Source organism: Aotus nancymaae, unplaced genomic scaffold (assembly GCF_030222135.1).
Source record: "Aotus nancymaae isolate 86718 unplaced genomic scaffold, 86718_ANA_hifiasm-v0.15.2.pri h1tg000032l_0, whole genome shotgun sequence".
Classification (NCBI taxonomy): Eukaryota; Metazoa; Chordata; class Mammalia; order Primates; family Aotidae; genus Aotus; species Aotus nancymaae.
Window position 1 is genome coordinate 2,786,060 of NW_026988445.1, and position 27,906 is coordinate 2,813,965.

Genomic DNA, 27,906 nt, shown 5'->3' on the forward strand with positions numbered 1-27,906 from the left:
CTTTAAGCTCTTTGCAAAGAAAAGACCATTTGAAGTTCCTACATTAAATTTTACTTTTACTCTCTTAAACCTTCTGTTCTATCTGTAGTGTTTTTTCACTCTAACTGAGGCTGCACTGATAGAGCAGAGGCATAGACAGGGGGGCCCTTTCTGATGGCCCGAGGAAGGGCAGTCACCGCCGAGAGGTGCCCAAGTGGGTCTAGGTACCGGAAATCTTTCCTGATGGTGGCTAAGAAAGCTTGTTTAGAGAAGCCTAGGTTTACCAAAATCAGACCTAACGAAAACTTAGAGAGGCTTCTAAGCAAGAGCAATTTGAAAGTGATTAAAGCTTTGGAAACTAGGCCACTGGCAAGGTGAAGCCTTGGGCATTGTTAGGACGAGAGAAGAAAGGGTACAGCAGCCATGCTTCGGGGAACACTCAGCCTTCCTATAATCGTGAGGGTGGCTCTTCCTGGCCTGACTTACTAGATTGGATTTCTGTCTTTCGTATGCCCTTGCAATTTCCTCTACAAACTGGGCATCTAGTTGAAGGTGACCTTCCCAGATAGAGAAATACTGGAATTCTGCTCTGTGGGAGCAAGAAGTATATCAGTCTCCAGGTGTGTAAAAGAGATGAAGTGGATGCTTCCATGGTTTTGTCTTAGAATAGAATAAACATTACGTAATGTACCCTTTGGCCAGTAACTCTATATGCAGGAATCTGTCCTAAGGATATAATCAGAAATCATGGGCAGAGATTTTACATACAAATTGTTTATTGTAGGATTCTTTTAAAAGCCAAAGGCAGAAAGGAAAGAAGGAAGGAGGGGAGGAAGGGAGGGAGAAAGGGAAAGAGGAAAAGGAAATATTATAAATGGCCAGTAGTGGGAGTTTGGTTAAATAAATTATGGCATCTCCATGTGATGGAAGGTTACATAACTTTTATAAGTTAAGTTTCACAGGCTGTCTAAACATGTGGGGAAATGCTGATGACATAACATTAAGTATCAAAACAGTATAACCAAAGGGTATAATATGAAAACACACATGCATAACTTAAAGAAAGATTAAATGGAAGTTCACAGTTGTCTTCTGAGTTGTGGAAAAATTTAGCTTTTTACTGGATGACTTTCTGGATTTTCTACAGTGAGCACGTATAACTTACAAAAAGCACACTAAGACATACTAAGAGAAAAGGCAAAAAGCACACACTTTAGAAATTACACACATAAAGAAGTGGCCAGACACCATGGTATGTGTCTGTAGTCCCAGCTACTCAGGAGGCTGAGGCACGAGGATCACTGGAACCCAAGGGTTTGAGGCTGCAGTGAGCTATGATTGCACCACTGCACTTCAGCCTCAGCAACAGAGTGAGACCCTGTCTATAAAGAAAAAAAAAGTGAGTCATTCATCACTTCTGCCTGCTTCAGCTTCCCCACACTGTGAACCGCTATTAACAGTTTATTGAATTCTTTTATAAACTTGATGTTTATTTAGATCTATTTCAATTATATGACTGTCATAATCAGAAAAATATGCTATTCCTTGTTGGTGAAAAAGTGACTTCAAGTTTTGAGTGTTAAGGTAGAAGGAATAAAAGATCGTTCTCATTTTCATATTATCCTGAGTTTATACTGTACTTTCCTAAGTGCCCTGAGACAGTAGAATAGGCTGACAATGGGAAGTGAGGAATCGACTTCTCTTACATTTTCTTAAAAACTAAATACCTAATTTTTTTCTGGATTAAATGAGATATGGGTATATAAGAAAGCAGAGATATGAAATAAACATAAAGTATCTACTCTTCTGGCTATGCAAAAAGATAGCTTTTCCTCTAATGCAGTGATGCATGCTGATAAAATTTCTCAATGTTGACACAGTAGATACAGGACCATATTTTCATAACCAAAAATGAAGGCACTCAATCTTACAAGTAGAAGTATATTTGTGGTGAAAGTGACTGACTCTTTGAATTATGGACTGACTCAGAAAATTCAGGACATTCGTATACCTTAAAAAATGTATATTTACACATACATACACATATACATATACATACACACATATATGTAAGTACAGAGAATTAATTCCTTTATAGACTTTATCAGATAAGTATACATTTTGAGATTATATGTGTTCACACAAATACACATACACTTTTTTCATATGTAAATTTGAAAGCGGGATATTTACTATCCCCAAAGAAAATTCTAAAGCAGAAATGCAAAGTGCTGCTGCAGCCACATGCCACCAGTCCCTCCTCTCAGCCAGCAGCTACGGGTCTGCTGTTCCAGCCCCTGAGCCCTTTCCACCGTCTGGTCCATGGGAGGCTGTTGTGGGTTACCTCAAGACCTGGCAGCGGCTGGCAGCAGAAGGTGGCCGCGCATCTTTGACAGCATCGAGGTGTGTTCTAATCACTGGGAACATATGCATGATTGGGAAGTGTATTTTTGGTGTGCAGCCTACATCTAGTCTAAATGCTAATTATGAGAATAGCTTTAGCGAGGTTCTTATGCCTGATTTGAGTTCAGAAAAAGGACTATGGACCCTGCATTTTTCTTAACACGCAAGTTCACTTTTCTTCTCTAGGGATATTTCAGAAGGGAGAGAAAGCTGGCAGGAAAATTGCTGTGTAAGTAGGCTTAAACACCATCACAAAAGGAACAGTAATGACTTTTAGGCTCATGGGAGCCTTAGCTTATGAAGAAACACACGCATTCTTCCACAGTAAGAGGAGCGTGGAGGGAATAAAGGGACTGATGGTCATAAAGTGACCAAGTCTGGAGAAATCTGGAGTCGCAGACTGGGCTAATTCAGCTTGCTGCAGATGAGGGACTGAAAAAGCAAAAGAAACAAGAATCCCATCTCCCAAAGTAGTCAGAAGCTGTCTGTCCCTAGATCAGTTTTGAAAATTGTTGCAAACTTGTCTGATTCATTGTTTCATTCAGAAAACATTTGCACCAGACACTGCTGAGGCTGTTAGTATTTAGTCCCAGATGATATATAGATCATTTAGAACCCAGCGTAATACAGGATACAGGTCATGCGCCAGTAATTTTGTTGAATGAATGAAAACTTTACTTTTTTTTTTTTTTTTTTTTTTTTAAGACTTGAGTCTCGCTCTGTCGCCCAGGCCGGAGTGCAGTGGCGCGATCTTGGCTCACTGCAACCTCCATCTCCTGGGTTCAAGCAATTATCCTACCTCAGCCTCCCAAGTAGCTGGGATTACAGGTGCCTGCCACCACATCCTGCTAAGTTTTGCATTTTTTGTAGAGATGGGGTTTTGCCATGTTGGCCAAGGTGGTCTCGAACTCCTGACCTCAGGTCATCTACCCGCCTTGGCCTCCCAAAGTGCTGGGATTATAGGCGTGAGCCACCGTGCCCAGCCTAATTTACTCTTACCTAATGTTGGTTGATGGTCATTGGTTAATGGTTGTTAGTCAATGTCTGTATGACAGAATTGGTGAGGGTACTTAGAGTTGGCCCAAAATATAGTTTTTTACTTACAGTTGCCCAACCCCTCAGGATTTCAAAGGCTGTATATTATTTTACTAACCCACAGTTCCCTCCCATTTTCTGCTTTTTATGTTGAATTGTAAATACTGCCAGTCAAACCCATCATAGCTCTTACTGCTTTGTATACCAAGATTCCAAGCCCCTGCGTTTGGCCCTTTGATGTTAAGTAAAATAACCACATTAACATTTAATAGATGGGATCCATTTTAGAAGGAACATGGTACAGTGTGAAGAAACCAGAGTCACTGTCAGAATGCCTAGTCTGAATTCTGACTCTTGTTCTGCCACTTACCTCTTACATGTTCTTAAGCAAGTCACTTAATCACTGAGCCTTCCTGAGCCTCAATTTTCACATCTGTAAAATGAGTTGCTGTAGTAATGCTATAGTGATATTGCAGATTTATGAGACGGTAAATCTGCAGTTCCTAGCACAGTGCCTGGCCCAGTGTGAGTGCTCAGAAGATGCTAGTTTCACAAAGCCCGTCTGGTGGCCTGAGTCGTAGCAGTGCAGTGTCTCTAAGCGCGGAAGAGCGTCGGGTGGAATCATTCAGTGTGCGTGCCTCACAGACAAAGCCTTCATAGCAGCGTGGGACAAGCAAGGACTTTGTTACCAAGTAGCTTTGTGACTGTGGACAAGTCAGTGTTCATCTCCGATTTTAGTTCGTCCTCTAAAAAGTAGAGTCTGAGTTTTCTTCCAGTGCTGAAATTTTAGAAACATGAAGAACACCCACTGAATTGTCTCCCAATAGTCTGGTGTTCTTTGAGGGCACAGATTTTCAGCCTGTTGTCTTTCTGTGTACAGTGCCCAGCACGTAAGGGCTCTCAGTACATATCTGTGGAAAGAATTAGAACAGTACAGAAATTCACCATGCGTAGTCCTTGTTTTCAGCCTGCTAGAATCTAAGTTAGGCTTCCAGAATAGTCAAAGTTGCCCTTGGTATTTTTCTATACAACGTTTTTTTTTTTTTCGAGATGGAGTCTTATGCTGTCACCCAGGCTGGAGTGCAGTGGTGTAATCTCAGCTCACTGCAACCTCTGCCTCCCGGGTTCAAGTGATCTTCCTGCCTTGGCCTCCCGAGTAGGTGGAGTAGCTGGGATTACAGGTGTGCACCGCCAGGCCCAGCTAATTTTTGTATTTTTATTAGAGATGGGGTTTCACCGTCTTGGCCAGACTGGTCTTGAACTCTTGACCTCAGGTGATCTGCCTGCCTTGGCCTCCCAGAGTGCTGGGATTACAGGCGTGAGCTACCGCGCCCTGTACATTTCTTTTAAAGGATGAGAAAGTGGCCCATAGTTGATTTGGCTGAGACTTGAAAAGCAAGGTTTCAGTCCCTTAGCTTCAAGCCCTCAATCCCTCTGCCTCTCACACAGAGGGGGATGGCAATTAGATTAGATGAATAAGGGCTTCATATTTGCCACCTCACCTTATGAGATGGGCATTGGATTGATTCCTTTCTTTAAAGACACAGTGACTCAGTGACAGGCTCACGATCATACAACAAAGCTGTAGCGTAATTGAGATTACACTCCAGGTAACTTTACTCCCATGCAAGTGTGCAGACATCGTCCTTGGAGCCTTAGGGTTCTTGGGCATGCTTGGCCACTGTATTTAGATGGTAGGTAGGCTACACTAAGGGAAGCATCACAGTTCTGCTTATTTGTTATCGCATAGAACTGATAAGCAAATTTTGTTTGAATGATAACATGGCCCAAAGAAAGGTTTTTAAAACTGCTAACCCAAAACATCTTCCTAATTTGTTAAAGGTCACAATTTTAAAGAATGATCTCTACCCAGAGAGAAGCTTCATCTCATTTTTTTTTCACCCTTTTTCTCACTGCAGGTTAACTGCAATGGCTTCACAATTGAAGATGAAGAACTTTCTCATTTGGGATCAGCGATATTTCCTGAGTAGGCTGAGTTTGACTTCTTTCCTTTTCTTTTTACTTACTTAACACTAATTTCATTTTTTTTTCATTTTTAAATAACCCACCTAACTGCATGTGGCAGACATGAAACTCCAAGTGAATTAAACCAGCTTTTTAATCTGCTAGGTTTCAAAATATTTCCCCTACACTTAAGGCTGCAAAGGTAGTAGTTAAGAGAACAGTTGCTTGTTAAGTCCTGCTAAGCAGAGAGCTGCCATTAAAGAATATTTTATAGTGTGCATAGAAGGAACAGCCCATGCCCTGCTGAGAAATTAGCTTTCTGCCTATCTGTGGTTCTGGAAATCTTTGCATTTCTTATGCTCAAAGTGAAACATTAATTGCCAGCCAAGAATTGGCCACAGGCTTGAGTACAGAACATATGAGCTTCTTCTCCATCTGTCCGTTTTGATAAATACCAGTACAGAAACAGCACAATTTGGAGGGAGAATAGGCTGAAGTAGTGAGCCGGAGAAAAATTTCAAAGAACTATAGGATTTTCTCTCGACTTGAAGAATACCTGAGTAATTCAACAAAGGATAGCCAGTTGACAAATGGAGATCTTTATAGATCTGACTTTAATGGATTGCCAAGAATGATTTTGCTTTTGTCTGTCTCATGGAATGAGTATTTCCAAAATGCTTCAGTCCCTGAAATTAAACCCTGCTTCACAGATAGAGCCACAGAATTCATCGTGCATCTCCCCGCTCCAAATCGAGCCACCTTGTCGATGAGTTCCATCTAGAGGGAGGTTGCTTAACATATACTACAGGGGCCTTTGGCTGTAGGTTGCCACATACGTAGGAAACCCTTAACACTCATGCATTTGCCCTGAATGACGTGCCTGCCCTTAGCTATGTGCATCACTGCCACAGGCTGTGCATTGTGTAGGTCAGAAAGAGAAGAATCCATACAGGTCTGTGTCTCATGAGCAGCTATCACAGGCTTGCTTGAACCAGACAGACTAAAAAGTTTATTCACCTAATATTACTGTCCTTGGGGCCAAAATGGTGTCATCTGCAGTTGCAATTCTGGTAGTGAGGAAAGAAGCATTTTTTTTTTTTTTAACTTTGGCCCCTGGGAAAGTTAGGAGAAAAAGAGGGCGTTGGACTCACTGAAGAAGGCGCGTATTGACACCTTTAGAACTGAAATGAACTATGGAACGTCTCTGTTCTCGATATCTTAAAGACCAAAAGATTAAGAGTGAGGTGCTCAGGCACAGTGGTTCACGCCTCTGATCTCAGCACTTTGGCGGGCCAAGGCGGGTGGATCACGAGGTCAGGAGTTCGAGACCAGCCTGACCAACATGGTGAAACCCCATCTCTACTAAAAGTACAAAGATTAGCTGGGCATGGTGGCATGCGCCTGTAATCTCAGCTACTCAGGAGGCTGAGGCAGGAGAATCGCCTGAACCCAGGAGGTGGAGGTTGCAGTGAGCCAAGCAATGAGCCGAGATCACGCCACTGCACTCCAACCTGGGCTCTCCATCTCAAAAAAAAAAAAAAAAAATAGTGAGGTACTTTGAAGATTCACACCTTTCAGTGGTTGCCAAGAGAACTGTGATACCAAGAATGTGAGTTGTTTCAGGGTCTCTGCCTTCGTACATTTCCCCACCTTCATTAAAAAGATACCGAGTCTGTCTTGAACTATTTAATAGTTCTGCAAGATGGTTTTAGAAATGTGCTTTTATTTTAAAACAACTACTCTTTCGATGCATTTGTTTATCAGATTTCCTAGAGCCAGATTCCTTGGGGATCACCTTCTAGGAAGCCAGGTGGGCCTTGGTGTAGAGCAGAGGTGGCCCTCCCCAAGGTCAGGACCAGGAAGTTGCTACATGTTTGTCCCAGGCACCAGGCCAACCACACACTTTGCTTAGGCCTTTAGCAACCGGGAGGTGGGGGAGTGCACTTGGCCATGGCCAGCCTGGGGCAGCTCATCCTCATCAGGCTTCGAAACCCCTTTCCCTTTTTGTATTCTTGGAGCAAGCAGGAGAGGGGCTGTGGTCCCTGAAGGGTCAGGGAGGTGACATTGGCCACCAGAGCAATGACACACATGGCTGTGAGTACCCATAGGAGCATGAGCCCCAGTTTCCGGGCAGTTTTAATTGGGGGAAAAAATCCCTTTGGGCTGAAATCATATCGGCATTGTGATTTCAAAGGCAGCATTTTCAGAGATCAAGCACTTTTTCCCTGTAGTTTAGAAATTTCTGTTCTCAGAACTTTGACCTTGATATAATCAGAAAGCTCAAAGCACCTCGCATAGGCGAATCTCTCTCTCCTTCTCGCTGTCCCTGAAAAGCAGACAGTGAGCAGCAGGAGCAGTAATGTCCCAATTTTCCAGATGAGGAAATTGAGGTGCAGAGAAACTCAGACGGGTGTCTCCGGGTCTCTCGGGGGATCACACACCCTTCCCTCCTTAGGAAGCTGGCATTTCTCAACATCTGAAAAAAACATGTGAGAAATAATCCACTAATACAAAAAGCTGCCTGAAAACGACAGTGCATCTGTCTTTGACAGTGTATAGTGGAGTAGCAGTTAGCTGTGGGTATTGGGTTCTGAGAGCTGCATTCTATCAGGAAGGAATATTTGTGGCATTTGTTGTTTTTGTTGTTGTGTGTTTTTGGTTTTGGCTTAGATATTACATGAATTGTGAATTTCAGTTTTCAATATGGTAAAAGTCTTAGATGGTAGATAGGATTATCATTGCATGCAGAACAACTTCTTAGAATATGATAGCCAACTATCAGATTTTTTAACAATGTCTTGTAAAGATTCAGTTCCTTTGACTTAGCAAGTAAGTAGTCAAGGAGACTAAACAGCCTCCTTGTCTCATTTTAAAAACTGGATTTTCTCTTCTGATTGACAGTGTTGCATTGATGAATCATAGCTGTTGCCCCAATGTCATTGTGACCTACAAAGGGACCCTGGCAGAAGTCAGAGCTGTACAGGAAATCAGCCCAGGAGAGGAGGTGAGTTCATAGCTATGGGTGGCTGCGGCAGGAGGCTGGAGACTGCTCTTTTAAAAGGCAATGTGGACAGATCCGGGCAGTGTTATTTGAAGTATGAGCTGTGAATGCTTCCAGCAGTTCAGCTGAGTCCGTCCTCAGGCTCCCCCGGAGTCGGTGATCACATTTGTGACCTGTAGCTTAGATTCCCACACTTTGGGGCTTCTGTTTGGTGCTTACCTTTTCCATCAGTGGTTAAGAAAAACAAAAAAATAACAAATTTGAGTTAAATTCCTCACAAAGCTTTATAGAGATTTACAGAGAAAGAAGACATTTACTACCAAAATGACCACAGTGAAACTTTTGATTTTCTTTAGAGTCTCTCGATCCCTGTTGCCAAACAATGGAGTTTGAGCCTTATTAATTTTTGGTGAATTCTTGCTTGTTGCCCACCATCCCCCCAAGGTCTGAAGTGAAAGAAAGCGAGTGATGCAGCGGTAGCTAAAGACTGGCCCTGCAAGTGACACATCAGCATTTCGTGCTCTGTCAGTTCCACGTGAACTTCAGGTCGTAGTTCACTTTTTAGGAACGTGATTCAAATGCCCAGGTATATGCAGTCATAGGAGAAGTCAAGGCAGTCTGTGGCCAAGAGGCACGCTGGCTTCCCTCCTCAGCTTCGGGATGTGGAGAGAAGCAGCCAGCTGTCCCATCACCTGCTCGACGATTCGCTGTCCCCTTCCCATGTGTGATTCCTGACTACCTCATGGGACATCTCACCTGGGGAGGGCTGGCCTGGTGGATTGCTGTAGGATGCTCTGTTCTTAAGTAAATCTCCAGCAAGACAGGAATTTTTGGGGACTTGTAATCACACACTTAGGTTAAATTTCAGTTTAGCAATTTGTAATGCTATTTTACGGTGCATGTCTGGGTATTAGAAATGTGAAGTGTGACTGTCAGTGTGCTGAGTGAGAAGTGCCTTGCTTTCTCTAGAAGGCGCTCGCTCATCCACAGTGGTACTGGGAGCTGAGGCCCAAGGCGCAGGTTGGCCCTTCCACCCTCAGCTAAATCCGTCGTGATGAGGGTGTGTCCCTTTTCGGCTGGGGTGTCTTGAGTTTCTGAATGTCTTGTGGAGATTGCCCTGAAGGCTTTCTTGAAACAGATCATTGCAGCCAGTCAGAACGTAATCACCCGGCTCCAGCCCGCCTGTGGGTTGACTGCAGAGATGAGCGGGTTGTCACCTAGGCTGGCTCAGTCTGACCGTGAGCAGTGGTACTGGAGTGGCCTTTGTCGCCATCTTCTGGAACCTTCCGTGTGTTGCACTGTGTGTCGGTTATTTCAGAGATAATGGGGCAGGCTCTTGCGGTGTGAGGCAGGGCAGGGCTGGCTGCGGTTTCCTTTTGCCCTCATGTTCTCCCAGATCTGAAACACAGTGACTTCATTTTTGGGAAGTCAGTGCTTTGGGGGTTACTTCCCCTTCAGAGAAGGAGAAACTCCATTCCCCAAGGTTTCAGGGTGACCTGCGACGTGTCCAGTACTGCCCTGTGGGCTGGGGAGAGCTTGGCTGCCCCTGCAGCACCCAGCCCCATGCGCGTCCTCCCCTGCCTGCCTGGCGGTGCCCGCGGTCACTGGCACGCTGGCAGCTTTGTGAGATCCATCTGTTCAGTCAGACATTTGCCTGATTGTGTGGGATGAGCAGCCAGTGCTGTCCCAGTGAGTAGATAATGGACATCTAAATGCTGGTCTCCTCCATATGCTCCAAGTCTTAGTTATAGACCCCGTTAGAAAAAGGCAAGGACAGTGGAGCCCCATGAACTGAAGGTAAAAACTTTCCAAGCTCCCTGCTCTGCAGGATAAGGAGCTGCCTGCCCCGCCAGGCCGCAGCATTCTGGTGACCTAGAAGTTGTGTTCACCCTCCACTGGTCTCCGGGCCACCCAGGGCTGTGGGTCCCAGCCCGCTGAGCGGAGCCTCCTGCTCCGTTGCCAGCTGATGTTAGAAGGGGAACTCAACTGCATGAGTGTGTGCGCGCTCACGCCCTCCCCTGCACACACCCAGTGATGATGGCAACGAAGCATTCGAACCATCCCAGGTAGTGAAATATGAGACTACGTGAAGGCCAGGCAGAGGCAGCCAAGGGACCCTCCAGGTCACTGTTTTAAGGGTTCCTTGATTCTACAGACTCTTTCCACTAATCTGCATCTTGGCTTCAGCTCCCAGTTCATCTGTGGACTAGTGAACACCTTCCAGAGAAAGCCAGCGTCCGGTGGCTGCTCAGTGCAGGAATTCAGTGCCTTAAAGGAAACAGTGCACTCCTCCGCTACAGCCCGCCTTATCCTCTATCCCTGCGTGGATGCCACCACAGGTGACTGCAAAGGCATGGGAATGAGTTTACCTGTAGCAGACTGAAGCTTTACCTTTTTGGACCCCATAGGTTTTTACCAGCTATATTGATCTCCTGTACCCAACAGAAGATAGGAATGACCGGCTAAGAGATTCTTATTTCTTTACCTGTGAGTGCCAGGAGTGCACCACCAAGGACAAGGTAAGGCCGTTCATGGGGCAAGAGCACTGATTGCACCCTGATCTCAGGACCTCTCTGCGGAAGAGCTTGTCTGACTTGGTGGGTCTCCTCTAGGATCTTTTTGACCCTTTAAACCCTCCTTACAAAGCTAGCCAGAGGGAATCCAGTTAGACCAGGTCTCCGTTCAGACCTGCTCCTAGCAGTTAAAGAAAACATTTCCATTACGCTGTATGCATAAGCCAAGGATCTGCCAAACTGCTCTTTCTTGAAAAGAAACAACTGCTCAAGGGAGGAAAGAGAAAAGCACATGAGTATCATCTTTAGGCTTTCCAGCCCGTTCACCAGAATAGGTGGAAGTTCCAAATTGTTGTTCCGTCAATGCCTGCCCTCCTTAGTCTAGTCTCTTGATTTGTAGATGTGTGAACACGTATATCTGCCCATAGCCAACACATTCTAGATAAGGAGTGTCTAGAAAATGATGTTAGTTTTGTTTCTGTTAAAAGGTAATGGAATACTGAATTTCTTTAGATGCACTGCCTAATTTCCTCTCATTCTTTTGTAACCTTGGAATGGGCCAGTATCTACCTCTGTATGGGAACATGTATTATATGAGAGGTCTCCCCATCGGTATGGTTTCCATGGGAGGTAACGCCTTGCCCTTGTGGACATTTCTTTCAGGATAAGGCCAAGGTGGAAATCCGGAAGCTCAGTGATCCTCCAAAGGCGGAAGCCATCCGAGACATGGTCAGATACGCACGCAATGTCATCGAAGAGTTCCGGAGGGCCAAGCACTACAAATATATCCTTTACAACTGCCTGATAGTTCATGATCCCTCACCAGCAAGACAGGGTGGGAAGCTGGGAAGCAGGAGCAAGAGAAGGATGGGCCTAAGATTCTGAAAATCAAAGGAGGAATGTCTCCTGGTAAATGTGTACAGACGTTCTGACTGCCCACAATGTGGTGTCCATCCTATCAGAGTGGTATGCTCTTATTTCCCCTTATTTGGCTAGTTTGTTTGGCTGGGCACTCCATGTGGTGGAGGACCGTGAAGGACAGAGTTTTGATGGCCTTGTGCGCTGGGTATTTTACTTTGGCAAATGCCTCGCTTATTTCAGCTCTCCTCACAGGCACACTGAGCAGAGACTTCCCTCATTCCCATGCAGCAGATGAGGAAACAGGCTGATTGATAGATACTAAGTAATTTAACCACAGTTGATGGTGGTTGACCTAGGATTTTGTCCCAGCTCTATCAGAATCCATATTCTTAACCATTGTATTGTAGCATTTTCGTGGGAGTTGAAAAGGGATTAGATTTGTACCCTAAAGGGTAGAATTTAAAACCAGGGAGAGGAAATTAGAGAAAGGCATGTTGTTTCTCAGCATAAGAAAGAACTTTGCCATAGTAGGAGTCGTGCTCAGGGTTCCAACTTGGGTGAGGACCTGAATTTCATTAGAATTGTGAGTCTAATCGACATTGTTTACATCAGAACTAAGGGTCTGGACCCTGCAGCTAAAATTCTTTAGTTTTGTCGAGCAGTTCAGATCTTCAGGTTTTCTTCCTTTGTTTCTTCTAGAGAAATGTAATTAATTGCTTTCACTTTTGCTTCGCTTTCTGTAAGTTACTCTTTCATGGGGTGAGGGTGAGAGTGGAGGGGAGAGAAAAAGAACTTGAACCCTGGGGAAGTCTCCAGGCGGCGTGGGCCCGGACGGCTGTTTCCTTGACTCCACAGCACCCCCTAGTGAGCTGCTGGAGATCTGCGAGCTCAGCCAGGAGAAGATGAGCTCCGTGTTTGAGGACAGTAACGTGTACATGCTGCACATGATGTACCAGGCCATGGGTGTCTGCTTGTACATGCAGGACTGGGAAGGAGCCCTGCAATACGGACAGAAAATCATTAAGCCCTACAGGTGATTTGGTCGTTTAGAATTATACAATAGTGTCGTCTTCCTGCCCATTGCTGAGACTTGACTAGCACAGCTGCCTCTTCTCTGCACCCACATCTGGAGGTGCTGGTGCAGGACACTGCTCCCGAGTCGGGCCTCTTCTCGCCACCGTCCCGAGGAGACAGGTTGAGGTTCTGCAGCGGGTACTGGGGCAAGATCCTTCTCAGGTCCATCCAGGGCCGTATCCATAACAGTCACCTCAGGCTAATTTTGAGAAGCCACTAGTTTGCTGCTTTTCCCACCCACCACTTGCAAGTTTAATGGCCAAGTTTAATTGCTAAGTGGTAGTCTTAGAAACCCTGCTTTTCATCATTACTCGCGCCATCCCCTTCTTTTGCTTTTTCAAATTGCAGTCCCAGTTTGCAAATGGGGAAACTCTGGGACCAGTGGGTTGACCGCGGTTATCTAATCTCCCCACCCCAGGTTTGAAAAAAAAGTAAATTGCTTTTTAATTTGTAGTAATAGTAAATATTCGCCATGGAGAGATTTTCTGCCTGAGAGGGTTACTAAACCTAAAAGTGGGTGACAGGCGGAAGTTGTGGGCTTGTCGTCTAGCTCTGCTAGACACTTCAGGGCTGGATGGCCTAGCTGGCATCACTGAAGCTCTTTGTAAAGGCATTGATGTTAGCATTGACAGGGTACATCCAACACCGAGTGGGCCACGTGATTCACGGTCGCTGGGCTTAGACCCAGAAATTTGTGTTCTGGAAGCATCCTAGGTGCCTCTCAGGAGTTTGAGAAGCCCTCAGTCCCCTTCCAGTTCTGAGATTAGGGTCTCTGAAGGTTGTGTCTGGTTTGAATGTCCACTGCCCACTCCACCCTCTACTTACCCCACTGTGCCCTCATTAGCCAGCAGGGGGAGCCCAAAGGAAGCCAGCTCCTCAAATCTGCTCTTGGAAACACATTGTTAAATTGGGGATAAACTCAATCTTTCCATTTCTCCTGGAGTCGGGGGAGGAGGTCCACTGGCCTCATGCACTGTTGTCTCTGTGAGATCTGTAGGGAGAGAGAGGCAGGCAGGCAGACAGCATCCCAGCCCTGGGGCTCTCCCAGCAGGGCCTTGCTGTGCTACACCCATCTCTACCTACACGAGCCCCTCCTGCAGGCCCAGCTCTGGTCTTCTGTGGGGCCATGGGTCCCAGAACTGCCTCCTGCCCAGGAATGCAGCTAGAACATGTCTTTTTTGGACTGACTTTTAGGAGAGACAGGGTGGAACAGCCTAGCCTTTAAATAAACACCTCTTACCTACATGTACACACACACAGGCTCACCCACCGGCTGCCTCTGGGCCCTGTTCTGAGGGAAATGGCTGTTTCCCAGGCAGACCCCATCAGTCAGCCTTCAGGTACAACCAGAAAGAACACCTGCTGTATCTAAAGCCCCTGCTGGACAATAGGGAAAGAAAATCCAGAAGACATAGGAAGTGTTCCCACTTCAGAGCACTTACAGTTTTGCTAAAGCAACCCATATCATAGTGTCACAGAAAGCTGGGGTCTTAAGACACATCAGCGTGTGTGTGTGTGTGTGTGTGTGTGTGTGTGTGTGTGTGTCTTGTCTGTCTGAGTGCACTGTCCTAATGTGAGGTGATAGACCTATCATAAAAACAGCTTTTAAGTAAATGCTCCTTCATAAATGGAGCATTTATTTAAAAGCTGTTTTCCCAGGGTCTTCTTCCTCCGGGTCTGTCTCAAAGAGAAAACTCTGGACTGGGATTGAAGGTTGCATTTACAGATGCTTTTGAATAGGGATTTCTCCTGCAGTTGTTATGGAGCTTTTCAGAAAACACAAACTGCAAATAATGAACAGTGTCTGCAATGATTGGGCAGGATTGCAGCATCCACACGCTCCACCCAAACCCTGGCGACGTTTGGAGAGGCTCCCGGTGGGGAGAGGTTGGCCCTGAGCATGGCAGCCTCTGGCTAACTGCGCCTAGCCTGTGGGGCAGCTCAGCAGCCTCTGACACGGTGGCCTGTTGCTTTCTCTTGTTGCAGTAAGCACTATCCTTTGTACTCCCTCAACGTGGCCTCCATGTGGTTGAAGCTAGGGAGACTCTACATGGGCCTGGAACACAAAGCCGCCGGGGAGAAAGCCCTGAAGAAGGTATGTCTGTAACTCAGCCTTAGTGGCCAGATGGCCTCAGTGCACCTCCTTCGTGCCTCACCAAGCTGAGGGGCTGAAGGAGTGGAGGGTGACCAGCTCTCACCCGCCCTCTGGCCGCTGGAGCAGCCGGGGTGAGTCCCGCAGATGAGGTGGAGTGAGCAAGTACACCTCTGCTGTGTTTGTCCCAGGCCTTCCTTGAAGGGAAGATGTACACACATCTAGAGGGCTGGCTGTGATCACAGGCCCAGCCTGTGCCTGGAGGAATTCTCCGTTTTCAGAAATTACTAGGATTTTCAGAATGATGATCCTTAACTGTGGTGAAATCCAGGAGGTAGGATATAGAGAGTTAGGGTTAGGGTGTTAGGATTGCACATTGGCTGTTTCTAAAATGCACTTAATTGTCCTCTTAGTTCATTGAGGACCAGTTACATACTAAGACTTGTGTGCTTTTTCTTTGAATTCTCACAAAAATGAGAGGCTTTCCTTATGAAGAAAGTGAAGTTCAAGCAGGTTAAGTGAGTAATAGCCTAGGTTACATGGTGGGGATTTCATTCAAATGAGGGTCTTTCTAAGTTGTAAAGCTTCAGTTTCTCCCACTCAGGCTGTGAGGAAACTGGTGGGTGCCAGGCCCCTGGGCAGCATTCACCTTTGGTTTGATGACTGCCTTGTGCTGCCCGGTGGCCAGGCCCTGGCCCTCACATCACAGGAGCTCAGAGTCATTATCCTGAGTCTTGATTCCCATTGTTTGTGATGTGGAATTAACAGTCAGTACAGTGTAATTTGGGGGATAGTCCATTTACTCCTGTAAGAGACTTTATAAAATGTTGGGGCCGTGGACAAGGCCTGCAGACCTAATCCTTCACATTCTCCAAAGCTTCCCAATAGACTATTTGGGAAGATGGAGTGAGGCCTACACCCCAAAGAGAAGGGTCAGGGCACAGCCAGGCTGGAAGGGAGCGCGAAACAATATTTTCTGTTTTAAACCATGGAATTTGTCTTCTGAGATAACATATGTATTGTCTTAGTGAGGTGGAGGGAAAATTAGCCATTTAGGTCACAGTTGCAAAGTGTGTCAGGTGATTAAGTAATAGATCAGTAATAGATCTGATCAAGGAATGTGAGTCTTGAAATGAATGCAGGGGCAGGGGCAGCACCTGAAACAGGTGATTTCCGAAGGCTTGCACTGTTACCTGGCCTGCCTCCTCTTGGCTTGAGACTAGGAGGAGAATATGTAATAGATAGGAGTGCCTGTCATAGTCACAGGTCATCAGAAATTCTCTGGGGGAATATTTTTTTCTCTGAGTAATTTGGCTGAATACAAAAGAGCAAATATGTTCTTAGAGATGACATTTGATACAAACTTCCTATATGCCAGGCACTGATCAAAACACTGTATCTGCACTAACAACCCTAAGAGGCAGGTATTATTTCCAGCTTTACAGTTGGGGAAAATGAGGCACAGAGTAGTTAAATAAATTACCTAAGGCCACACAGCTAGGAAATGATTAAACCACTGGAAACTTGACCACTTTACATTGCCCCACTGTAAAGAAACCTTATTAAGTACATTCTCTCTAGCATCCCCCAGTGAAACCTGCTACCTTTCTTTAAATTTTTAGAGTATGTATTAAAAGGAAAGAGTGTGCTTTTTGAAAGGGAAAAATGGTTTAACCATGTCTTGCCAATCAGTAATGTCAGCTAAAAATCAAAATAGTTGCTGTGCTATAAAATTCACTGTGGACTTTCTGTGCCAGCATCACCTATTTTCTGGGTTGAACATAATCAACAAATTAATTTAGTCCTTAAAGCATTTTTTACTGAAATATCCAGACTCTTGGGGCAAGAGAATATCATGAAATCAGTTTCACGATATCGTTTCTCCAGCTGCTACCTGAATTATTTTTGCAGAATGTTTGACCTAGCAGTAGACACTGGATGAGCTGGCTACCAGATGGTCTTGTCTCCTTTTTAAAAAAAAGCCTGGTCCTGGAGGAGAACAGAGCTCTAATACCCAGTTTGCATCCCATGCCTGAAAGCAGAGAGATCCAACCTAAAAGTTACCCCGGTGGAGGTGTGAGGGGATTGGCTCCCAGGCTCTCACTGTTGACTTGTCTCGCTCTTTCCTAGGCCATTGCAATCATGGAGGTAGCTCACGGCAAAGATCATCCATATATTTCTGAGATCAAACAGGAAATTGAGAGCCACTGAAACTATACAACATTTCAGTTTTCATTTAAATACTTTTAGTTCAGAAACCTTAAAGGACTTGAATATTGCAAATCGCACACATCACTCCAGCATTTCTGTAAAATAATTGGAATGAAAATACTTCTTGCACTTAAACAATGCACATGCCATACTTTGAGATTAGTCTTAATCTTGAACGTTAATATCAAATTAATTTTGAATGCTTTTGTTTCTAAAAGATAATGGCATTGGTTTCATTTACTTTGGACAGACCGAGTTTTGAAAATCCAATTATTTTTCCTTTCATGCCTCTTGTAATGTTCTGAACAAACTTGAATGATAAAAGAAAATAAAAGAGATACCAGTATTCGAGGCTTGTGTTTTCTTCCATCTGTGGGGAGGATTCCTCAGTGGTGGTGGGAGCCCAGTCTTGGAGTGGAGGTGACACCTGCTGTCCATAATTCAGCAAGCTCAAGTCTCCTCCCCGCTTCTGGGGTTGGGCAGCCTCTTTATTCTGCAGTTGCTTTCATGGGACTGTGGCTGTGGAGGAAGAAAACAGGAAGAAAGAGAAAAGGTACAAGGAGGAAAGAAAAGTATCTGTGGTGGAGAACAGTCGAGTGACCCGAGTGCCCTCCGGCAGGCGAGGGGTTCGAATCTGCTCTCCGGTGCCTGGTATTCCTTCAGTGTGGAAAGGTGCTTGGTGTGTGCATTGCTTTCTTGGCTTTAATGTCCCCATCTGTCTGAAAGCAGATTTGCCATCTCTCATTCTGTTGATTGTTCTGTGCAGTACTCTCCTTTTTTGGAAAGACTCCAGGGTATGCTTGGGAAGGAAAAAAATTTTTTCCTTACCAACCAACCCTGTGTTGTTGAGTAAGCACTGATCTCTACATGCACAGACAACAGGAATCCAGCTTTCCACAGCCCCACGGCCTCGATGGCAGCAACCTGGGGAGTTGTTTGTTAGCAACCATTGCACAGAAGGACCCAGCCAGCGCACATTCCTGAGTGCAGGGGTGTTACTCTTAGAAAAGTGTCTTGTAGTCCGAAGAGAGGAACTTCCCCACTGGTTAATAAGTAAAGCCTGTTGAAATTTACACATCAATTACCTTTCATAGTCATGGTCTGAAAACAGAACAGCTGTAAATCTGGTACATTTTCCTCCGCTCCTCATCTACACGCATCCGCGTCTTCACTCACATGCCCCTCTTTCACACGCAGTTTACTGCACACAGTGGGATTCAGCAGACAGGATGCATTCTCTTGTCCTGTGTAGAACAATAAGACATTTATTGAACACCTGGTACTATCTATGCAGAATGCTCTGAATAGTTCTCTAGGTGCAAAGAGAAGAGTAAGGCATGGTCCCAGAGCAGTGGAACTTAGTGTTTTAAGAATGCTCATTTACTGTATATTCTGTAACAAAACCTAAAATAAGCTTGGCCTACCATTGCCACAGGTTTTATGAAATTTGCAAAAGTAATCCTTTCTCAATAAACTCAAGTAATAGAAATGTATATGAAAAAAGTAGGGCCGGGTGCGGTGGCTCACGCCTATAATTCCAGCACTTTGGGAGGCCGAGGCGGGTGGATCACGAGGTCTACCCGAGGTCAAGAGATCGAGACCATCCTGGTCAACATGGTGAAACCCTGTCTCTACTAAAAATACAAAAATTAGCTGGGCATGGTGGTGCATGCCTGTAGTCCCAGCTACTCGGGAGGCTAAGGCAGGAGAATTGCTTGAACCCAGGAGGCGGAGGTTGCGGTGAGCCGAGATCGCGCCATTGCACTCCAGCCTGGGTAACAAGAGCGAAACTCCATCTCAAAAAAAAAGAAAAAAGTAAACTTTGTTCCTCACCAGTCCCACTGCATGCAACTACCAGCTATAGGCTATAAACAGTTTGCTTTATGTGGTTCCAGGTTGTTCCATTCCTGGATGATGTATCTGTATAAAGAGATTTAGATCTAGAAGAACAAAGACAGGATACTGCTGACATAGGATTTTGTAACCTGCTTCTCTGAATCAACAAAATGGATCTCTTTGCATTTCAGCACTTACAGATTTGCCTCATTCTATTTAGAGGCAGATTATTACGTTGGATGCATGTCATCATGGACTCAGTACTTCTATTTATGGACATGAGGTTTTTCCCAGTTTGCTGCTATTACAAGCGATGCCACAATGAATGGTCTGAAACATAAAAACATAAAACTTTGCTGTCATGTGGTAGCATTTTGGGGAATAGATTCCTCCTAGAAGTGTAATTTTAAGATCCAATAGTGGGAACATTTTTGAAATTTGAATAAATATAGCCACATTTTCTTTTGTAAAAAAAAAAAAACTGCATCAGATGCCAATAAGATATAATAGTATTTGTGGCCAGGCATGGTGGCTCACTCCTGAAATCCCAGCACTTTGGGAGGCCGAGGCAGGTGGATCACGAGGTCAGGAGATGGAGACCATTCTGGCCAACATGGTGAAACCCTGTCTCTACTAAAATACGAAAATTAGCTGGGCATGGTGGCGCGCGCCTGTAATCCCACCTACTTGGGAGGCTGAGGCAGGAGAATCCCTTGAACCTGGAAGGCGGAGATTGTAGTTAGCCAGGATCGTGCTACTGCACTCCAGCCTGGTGACAGAGTGAGACTCCATCTCAATAATAATAATAGTATTTGCTTTTCTCTCCCTCATAACATTGTATTATCATTAAAATGTTTTTGGCAATCTAATGTTTGAAACGTTTTGTTTTATATACATTAATGAGATTGGACTGTTTTTCATTTATTTAGGAATTATTTTATTTCTTCGGTGAATTGACATTCACAGCTGAGCCATTTTTAGCACAACACTTTCTGACACCAAATGTTTGAGGTTTTATCTCACACCAGCTATTCTCTAACTCTTTGGACACCAACTGTGTGTCCTACAATTCAGTTCTATTCTGATACTGCCCTGGAGTTAGCGTCAGACTTCATAGGTTTAAAGACTCCATCCCACAAGACTTCCCTCACTTCAGATGCCAGTTGGAAGGATCTTACTCTGTCACCCAGGCTGGAGTGCAGTGGCATAATTTTTTGTGTGTTTTTAGAGATGGGGTCTTGCTGTTTTGCCCAGGCTGGTCTCAAACTCGTGGCCTAAAGAGATCCTCTCACCTCAGCTTTTTAAAGTGCTGGAATTACAGGCATGAACCACCTTGCCTGGCTCCCAGGTTACCCAGTTTCTATCTGACTTGGACACAAAGTCAGGGGGTTCCCACAATCCCCTCCCTTTCATGTTCGATAATTTGCTAGAAAGGCTTATCAAAGTCTGGAAAACATTTTACTTCCTATTACTGGTTTATCATAAAGGATACAAATGAACTGGCAAATGAAAGGTACATAGGGCAAGGTCTGGAAGGGTCCGGAGCACAGGAGCGTCCATCTTCATGGAGCAGATGTGATGCCTTCCTGGCACATGGATGTGTTCACCAGCTCGGAAGCCCTCCAAACCCCATTGTGGGGGTTTTACATCACTGATCCTTTAATGACGTAAAGGATCATTAGTCATTGAATGAAATCATTGGCCAATGATGGTTAACTGAGTCTCCAGCCCTTCTATCTTCCCCACAGGTTGGGAAGTTGAGGCTGAACATTACAAACTTCTAATCAAGGCTTGGTCTTCCTGGAGGTTACTCCTCATCCTGAAGCTATCTAAAGGCCCACCAGGAGTTGCTGTATTGGAACAAAAAAGACTTCTATCACCTTTATCACTTAGGAAATTCCAAAGGTTTTAGGAGCTGTGGGCCAGGAACTGAGGACAATGACCAAATATCTTTCTGTGATAGTAAAGGACACCCTCTGGTCTCTGACCACAGATTTCTCCTAAAAAAGGATTATGTTTACTGGCACATTTCTAGCTTCCCATGTAGTCACTGATAATTAATCCAGTCTATCATCCTATTGCATGAAAATGCCTCCCTAGCTGAGGCCACTCAGGCGTGCAGGCTTCCAGTTGAGCTTGTCGGGTTCCGCAGGTGAAAGTGATCTAGGCAATACGTCCTCACCCTTTCAGGCCTCTGGTATAATTGAGCTAAGAGACAATATCATCTCTTGTTCTGAGCCTTTTTCAAGATGTCAGTATGATACTGGATTTCCCCTATTACATAATTCATTTACGCATTCCTTTGCCCTCAGCTATTTCTCCTCTCCATTTATCCCCTAACTTTCTTCACCTTTGGAAGAGAAATTAGGTTCCACCTCTGTGCTGGTCTAGGTTACAGACAGCAATACTAGTCTAACAAATCCCTCCCCTTCAGTCTGGTCCCTTCAGATAGGGTAGGATTACGTCGGTATAGAGCTAGTGGGCTATTTCTGCCGTTAGGCAATAGAACTGCACTCACTTGTAACCCCAATTTTACCAAATAGGATGAAGGGCCTAACCTGCCCCATCAGGACCTTAGGAATTCTGACATAAAGGTTTAGAAACACAGTTCCAGTTTCTTGCTGGTAGTTGCAGCCCTGGTCCTAGGACCACTGCATCAGATTGGAAAAAGAAAGTTGAGATGATGTAGGGAAGGAGGAAAAAAGTATGATCATACCAGCATCTTTTCCTTAGGAAGAATGGTGGTCATACCAGCATCCTTTCCCAACCCCTCTTCCCCAGGTTCACCAGAAAAACAGGACTCTCTCCAGTGGGGACACTCCCTTAGGCCCCCCTTTTTTTATGTGAGCACACACTTGTGAAGGCATAGAAGCCAGCCCTTCCGGCTTTATCTCCCCCTATTTTAGACAGTAAGTATTTCAACTGCCTGTTCCAATTCTCTATTAAGCCATTTCTCTGAGGATAATATGCAGCATAACGTGCCCGTTTGCGCTGGAGGACATAGTGGGCTGCAAAGCGTGTCCCTTGGTCTGGAATGGGTGCAATATCTTCTGGTTCTTTTTTTTTTTTTTTTTTTTTTTATGAGACAGAGTCTCGCTCTGTCACCAGGCTGGAGTGCAGTGGCACGGCAGGCGCATGCCACCACGCCTGGCTAATTTTTATATTTTGAGTAGAGATGGGGTTTCACCATGTTGAGATGGTCTTGATCTCTTGACCTGGTGATCTGCCCGCCTCAGCCTCCCAAAGTGCTAGGATTACAGGCTTCACACCCGGCTCTCCTGATTCTTTTACAGCACTCTGAGCATACTTGCATCTATCACTGGGTAAGCAAAACCCAGTCCAGAGTCAGTGTCTATTTCTCTCAAGATCCAGTAGTAGCCTCCTGGGCCTGCTGGCATTAGCCTGACTTGCCAACTATGTTCAGGGTCCCCCACTCCAGGGAATCTGCCAGGTAGCCATCTTTTATCTCTTTGGTTGGCGAACAACCCTTACTGGCATTTAGTTTCTCAGAGGGTGCAACAGGAATATGTCTAGATTGAGTCCCTCTCTGCAATGCAGCCTGTCCCGGCCACGTCCACTCATTTCATGGACGTAGGTGGCCACCTAGGTGAGCACGAGGGTATCTGCTGTTGATTTCATTTACCTTCTGATGCTGAAAAGGTTTTCTTTTGATGGGCATTGATACATCCTACTTTAATGCACTCTTCAAATTCCCATGGTGTTTTCCGTCTGTGTGGCCCGTCCCTTTCATGGGCCAGTTTTCCATTGCCCTTCTGCCTGGCAATGAGCTGGTGAAAGCCAAAACAGGCAGTTCAGTCCACCAGGCTGACTTTTACCCTTCTTTGATCAGAGTAGTGACCTTCCAAACAAGATGTCCATTCACTTTGGAACTGTGGTCCACAAACCAAGCAGTTCTTTGTTGGTTAGTGAAGAGCTGTTTCTGGGCACTTTCCAGGTGACAACAGAATCTGACAGCTTCTCATGCAGTACCAGTCAGTCCTAGGACAAAAGAGTTTCCCGTTTGTGGCTATCTCCTTGCATTCCTCAGGTAACAAGATCCCGTATAAACCATTTCATTTTCTGATGGAACTTTTCTGGGCACTGCCAGCCACATTAGAGTGTTTCTCCAACATCATCTAAGGCATCATAGGTTTTTCAGGTTTCAAGATTATTTTATGTCCTTCAGTCAGAGGAGTATTTTCAATTAATGTCTGATGAGGTGACTTGCTTCTCAAATGGAAATTTTCTAGTCCAAAGTCCCAGCAGTCATCGCTGGGAGGTGCTGACAGGCTTTTGCCATTAGTCCCAGTCTGTGCTCCACAAAGAACTATCCCACAGATTTTGCACGTATCAGCACTCCAGCTTTTATTCTACAGTGTGGGCTGGGGCAATGTTTTAACCCATCATTGTCTGTCTCATTCATCCTTTTTTTTTTTTTTTTTTGAGATGGAGTCGTGTTCTGTCACCCAGGCTGGAGTGCAATGGCAGGATCTTGGCTCACTGCAATCTCTACCTCCTGGGTTCGAGCGATTCTCCTGCCTTAGCCTCCCAAGTAGCTGGGATTATAGGTGTGCGCCATCACGCCTGGCTAATTTTTTTTATTTTTAGTAGAGATGGGGTTTCACCATGTTCGCCAGGCTGGTCTCCAACTCCTGACCTCAGGTGATCCGCCCACCTCAGCCTCCCAAAGTGCTGGGCTTACAGGCCTGAGCCACCGCACCCAGCCTCATCCCATTTTTAAACAACCATTCAAGGTTTTCACCCTGCTGGGACAAGTCTCTTGACTCTTTCCCTTTCTTTTTGCTTTCTGTTTTGCCACTATCAATGTTTTCTTTGTTCACTCCATTTCTTAACCATTTAAACATGTCCACCCTCTTAGGATGAATACCTGGACTCATCACTCTGCCTTTCACACCTAGGCCCTCTGCTTAATTCATATTTTTCTGTGAATTAATCTAGTGTTTTAATTAGCATCAGTGAGAACCATGAGAGGAAGCAGAGATAGCAAATTCGACAGGGCCTCTAAGAGCGTTGCTCAATTTTGCAGCAGTAAAGTTACATGCGACACCCATGCAAAAGGTGCCCATGCCTCTTAATCATAGCATTGACCACGATCTTGGCAATGGGCATATTCAATGGGTGAATGTCCCAATTACCAAAAAGCCGGTCCCACATGACTCGCATACACAGTTTATCAGCTACTTCATCAGAGTGTTTCTTTTAACATTTACAGGAGGAGTTGGACAGCCTCACTTCTCGGAGTAAACATACCTCAGGGTGCCTTTTATCCAGTCCACCAGGCTGGTTGTTCCTTCAGGAAAAACCTGCTGTGTGTCTGTGTCAGATATAGCCATCTGCCATTGTTCCGCAGTGAGCAGTGGGTCCCCTATCAACCCAAACACGTTCTTCCATCCTGCAGCATTCAAAACCAAAGATACTGTCTCTAAATTAGTTACTCTCAGAATCCATTTTAGTAAGGGGTTTTCAGGAAGCTGATGATACTGATCTACAAATGCGACAACTCTTCCACACTACCCCGCCTGGGGCCTCTCCCCACCCTGCCGACACACCACCTTCTTAGTGACCAGAGGTCTTCGAGGTACCCTCTGTTGTCTCTGCATACTTCTACCCTTTGAGGGCAGCTTCGAGGCTAGTGGCCAAAGGTCAGACTGTCCAAAATCTGAGCTTGGTTTAGCATCGAACTCCACCCAGCGATTCCCCTGCCTCCGCCTCCTGAGCAGCTGAGACTACAGGCGCATGCCACCACGCCAGCTAATTTTTGTATTTTTTGTAGAGATAGGGTTTCACCATATTGGCCAGGCTGGTTTTGAACTCCTGACCTCGTGATCCACCCACCTCGGCCTCCCAAAGTGCTGGGATTACAGGCGTGAACCACCACGCCCGGTTCGGCCAATACTCTTTTAATTTCACTTTAACTATTACAGATACAACAAAAACCAAGGAATTACATATTCTGCTTTTTTCTTATTCATTTGCGTTTCCTTATGCATCCAGTGAACCAATTCCTCAGGAGTTAGATCCTACTCCAAATTCCATTAGTAACTTAGTCACCGATAACAGCATAGCTGTCATGCTGGTCCATATCATGGGTGACTACCCAGGAATCAAAGGTTCTGTGTCTCCCACCCTTTCATTCTTTTTCTTCCCAAACCACTTTTCCATTAGCTAGGACCATTCTAGTGAATCCTAAATTTTCTGATACTAAATAATCAGGGCCCTTCTAATCCCACTTCTGACACCAGTATGAGCTGTTTTGACTCACAACAGTTCTGAAACCAAATGTGTGGGGTTTTGTGCCTCACACCAGCCATTCTCTAACTCTTGAGACACCAACTGTGTGTCCTACAATTCAAATCAACTCTGACACTAACTACCCAGAGTTAGTGTCAGACAACACTGGTTTAAGGGCTCAGTCCCACAAGACTGCCCTCATTTCAAATGCCAGTCAACAAGTATCAGGTTCGCAGGTTAACCATACTTCTGTCTGACTTGGCTACAAAGACAAGGCGTTCCCACAACATCTCCTCCCTTACTTTATGTTCATTAATTTGCTAAAATGGCTTACAAAACTCTAGAAAACACTACTTTCTATTACTGGTTTATTATAAAAAATACAAATGAATAGGCCGGTGAAGAGGTACACTGGGTAAAGTCTGGAAGGATCCTGAGCACAGAAGCTTCTGTTCTCATGGAGTTGTGCTATGCCACCCTCCTGGCATGTGGATGTATTCACCAACTCAGAAGCTCTCTGAATGCTATTGGTTGGGGGGTTTTATGGCAGTTCCATTACATAGGCATGATTGATTAAATAATTAACCATTGAAATGGACTCAATCTCTAGGATCTCTTTCTTTCTAGAGGTTGGGGATGGGGCGGAAAGTTCTAAGCTCCTAATCAACTCTTAGTCTTTCTGAAGACCTATCCCCATCCTGAAGCTATCCAGGGGCCCACTAAGAGTTGTCTCATTAAAACAGAAGAGGCTCCTATCACCTTTATTATAAAATTCAAATTTTTCTATGATACCACAATGGCCACTGCTTGTTTTGCTATTTGTTAATGTCATAATAAACCTATGAGCTCAGTGTATACTGGAGTATTTGCTCCTTGTCATATATTAAAAATATTTTTACTCTGGTTGTCCATTAACTTTATTTTTCATGACACTTGCTGTACAAAGGCTGATTGTTTTCATATTTAAGTGAAGAAAACTATTACTGGTTTATTATAAAAAGTAATATTAATTGTTTAGCCAGGCAAGGTCGTGCGTGCCTCTAGTCCCAGCTACTCCGGAGGCTGAGGCAGGAGAACTGCTTGCTTGAACCTGGGAGGCGGAGGTCGCAGTGAGCTGAGATGGTGCCAATGCACTCCAGCCTGGGTGACAGAGTGAGACTGTCTTAAGAAAAAAAAAAGTAATATTAATTTCTACTTAAATCTTTGATCTATCTAGAATTGTTTATCCAGGCCAAGCACAGTGGCTCATGCCTGTAATCACAGCAACCTGTAATCACGGCACTTTGGGAGCCTGAGGTAGGCTGATCGCTTGAGCCCAGAGTTCAGGATAAGCCTGTGCAACATGGCAAAAAACCATCTCCACAAAAAATACAAAAATTTGCCAGGAATGGTGGTGCATGCCTGTAGTCCCAGCTACTCTGGAGACTGAGGTGGGAGGATCATCTGCGCCCAGGAGGCACAGGGTATAGTGAGTCAAGATCGTGCCACTGCACTCCAGACTGGGCAACAGAGCAAGACCCAGTCTCAAATAAATAAAAATAATAAAATATCCCATGGTACTCTTTAACAAATTTAATTTTCATTTATTGAATTACTTATTGAAATATTTATTAGTTTCCCATGGAGATTTGGAAGGGTGCCATTATCATTTCTCTAAGACTTTGGTTTATTTCTACAGTATTTCATTCCACTGATCTATTCTTATGCCAGTAAAATATTCTTTTATACTGTTGCACTGTAAACTTTTAGTATATACTAGGGCTAATTCTTCTGGGTTCCCTTGAAATTTTCTGGTGCTGTTGTGATTTTTTTACTGGACTTGGACTGGAGTCAGTGATATACAGAGAACTGGCCTCTTCGTGAGTCTTCCTATTCAAGAATGTGGTAAATTTATCAATTTGTAAGTTTTGCCTCAGAAGGAGTTTTGCTGTGTTTATACCAGTCTGATTCATTCTTTTTGTTAGATTTTTCTTTAGCTGAGTTTTTTTCCCCCATTATGTTTCTCAACTAGTAAATCTGGTGAGTTTTTCCCATTTATTTTTATTAAAGAAAATAAGAGGTAAAATCACATAAAATAGACATATTTGATTCTGGTTTTGTCACCTTATTGCATATTTGTGTGCGCACTGCTGTTTCTTATATTTATCTTTAGATTTGCAGGGAATTATGCTGTTTATTTCTTTTTTAAAAAAATTTTCCCCGGCTCTGCTAAGAGTATACTTGGAGACAAATTCATCTATGAGGTTACTGTTTTATCTCTCAATTATGTAATAAACCTCTACTTTTTCTGTTTATCAATGAAAGAAAAGAAACTGGTTCTATTTGCTCAGCTCACAAAAGAGAAAATAAATTAGCATATCTGTTGTCTTGCCATTCTACCCGATTCACCTCCATTTCCACTGGCCTACATTGTCTGTTACCATCTTTTTTAACATTATGTAGCCTTTCTTTCAATCATTATAATTGCTTTGTTGCCAAAGTCGCCATAGAGAATTATGTGTGACTTTGACAACAAAGCTTCCCATATCCTCTCACCCCAGAGTGGCTTACGGTATTCTCATTTTTTTGATGTGAAACTAGTTGGGATCTCTGGTAGTTCAATGACCCCTTGGATAGTCATGGGCGTTGTCAATACATTACTGGGAGAAGTAGTTATATTTCTCTGTTACTTACCGAAGATACAT

At 44.5% G+C, this 27,906-nt stretch overlaps 1 protein-coding gene and 1 long non-coding RNA gene across 2 annotated transcripts in view; one reads left to right on the forward strand and one right to left on the reverse strand.

Moving 5' to 3' along the window:
* SMYD2 (SET and MYND domain containing 2) overlaps positions 1-17,480 on the forward strand; it is a 56,228-nt gene extending 38,748 nt beyond the window's left edge. Inside the window, exons 6-12 of the mRNA XM_012459643.3 lie at positions 5,337-5,404; positions 8,284-8,386; positions 10,792-10,902; positions 11,560-11,680; positions 12,616-12,790; positions 14,818-14,926; positions 17,054-17,480. Coding sequence (XP_012315066.1) covers positions 5,337-5,404; positions 8,284-8,386; positions 10,792-10,902; positions 11,560-11,680; positions 12,616-12,790; positions 14,818-14,926; positions 17,054-17,134 — 768 coding nt within the window. The 3' untranslated portion in view covers positions 17,135-17,480. The remainder of the gene's footprint in view (positions 1-5,336; positions 5,405-8,283; positions 8,387-10,791; positions 10,903-11,559; positions 11,681-12,615; positions 12,791-14,817; positions 14,927-17,053) is intronic.
* LOC105722255 (uncharacterized) lies at positions 687-26,122 on the reverse strand. The gene is made up of 5 exons (XR_010345070.1): positions 24,242-26,122; positions 19,169-19,300; positions 18,220-18,378; positions 17,476-17,653; positions 687-4,328 (listed from the first exon to the last, which is right to left on the reverse strand). It is a non-coding gene; the product is annotated as an uncharacterized LOC105722255 (long non-coding RNA).
* Positions 26,123-27,906: the final 1,784 nt, after the last annotated feature.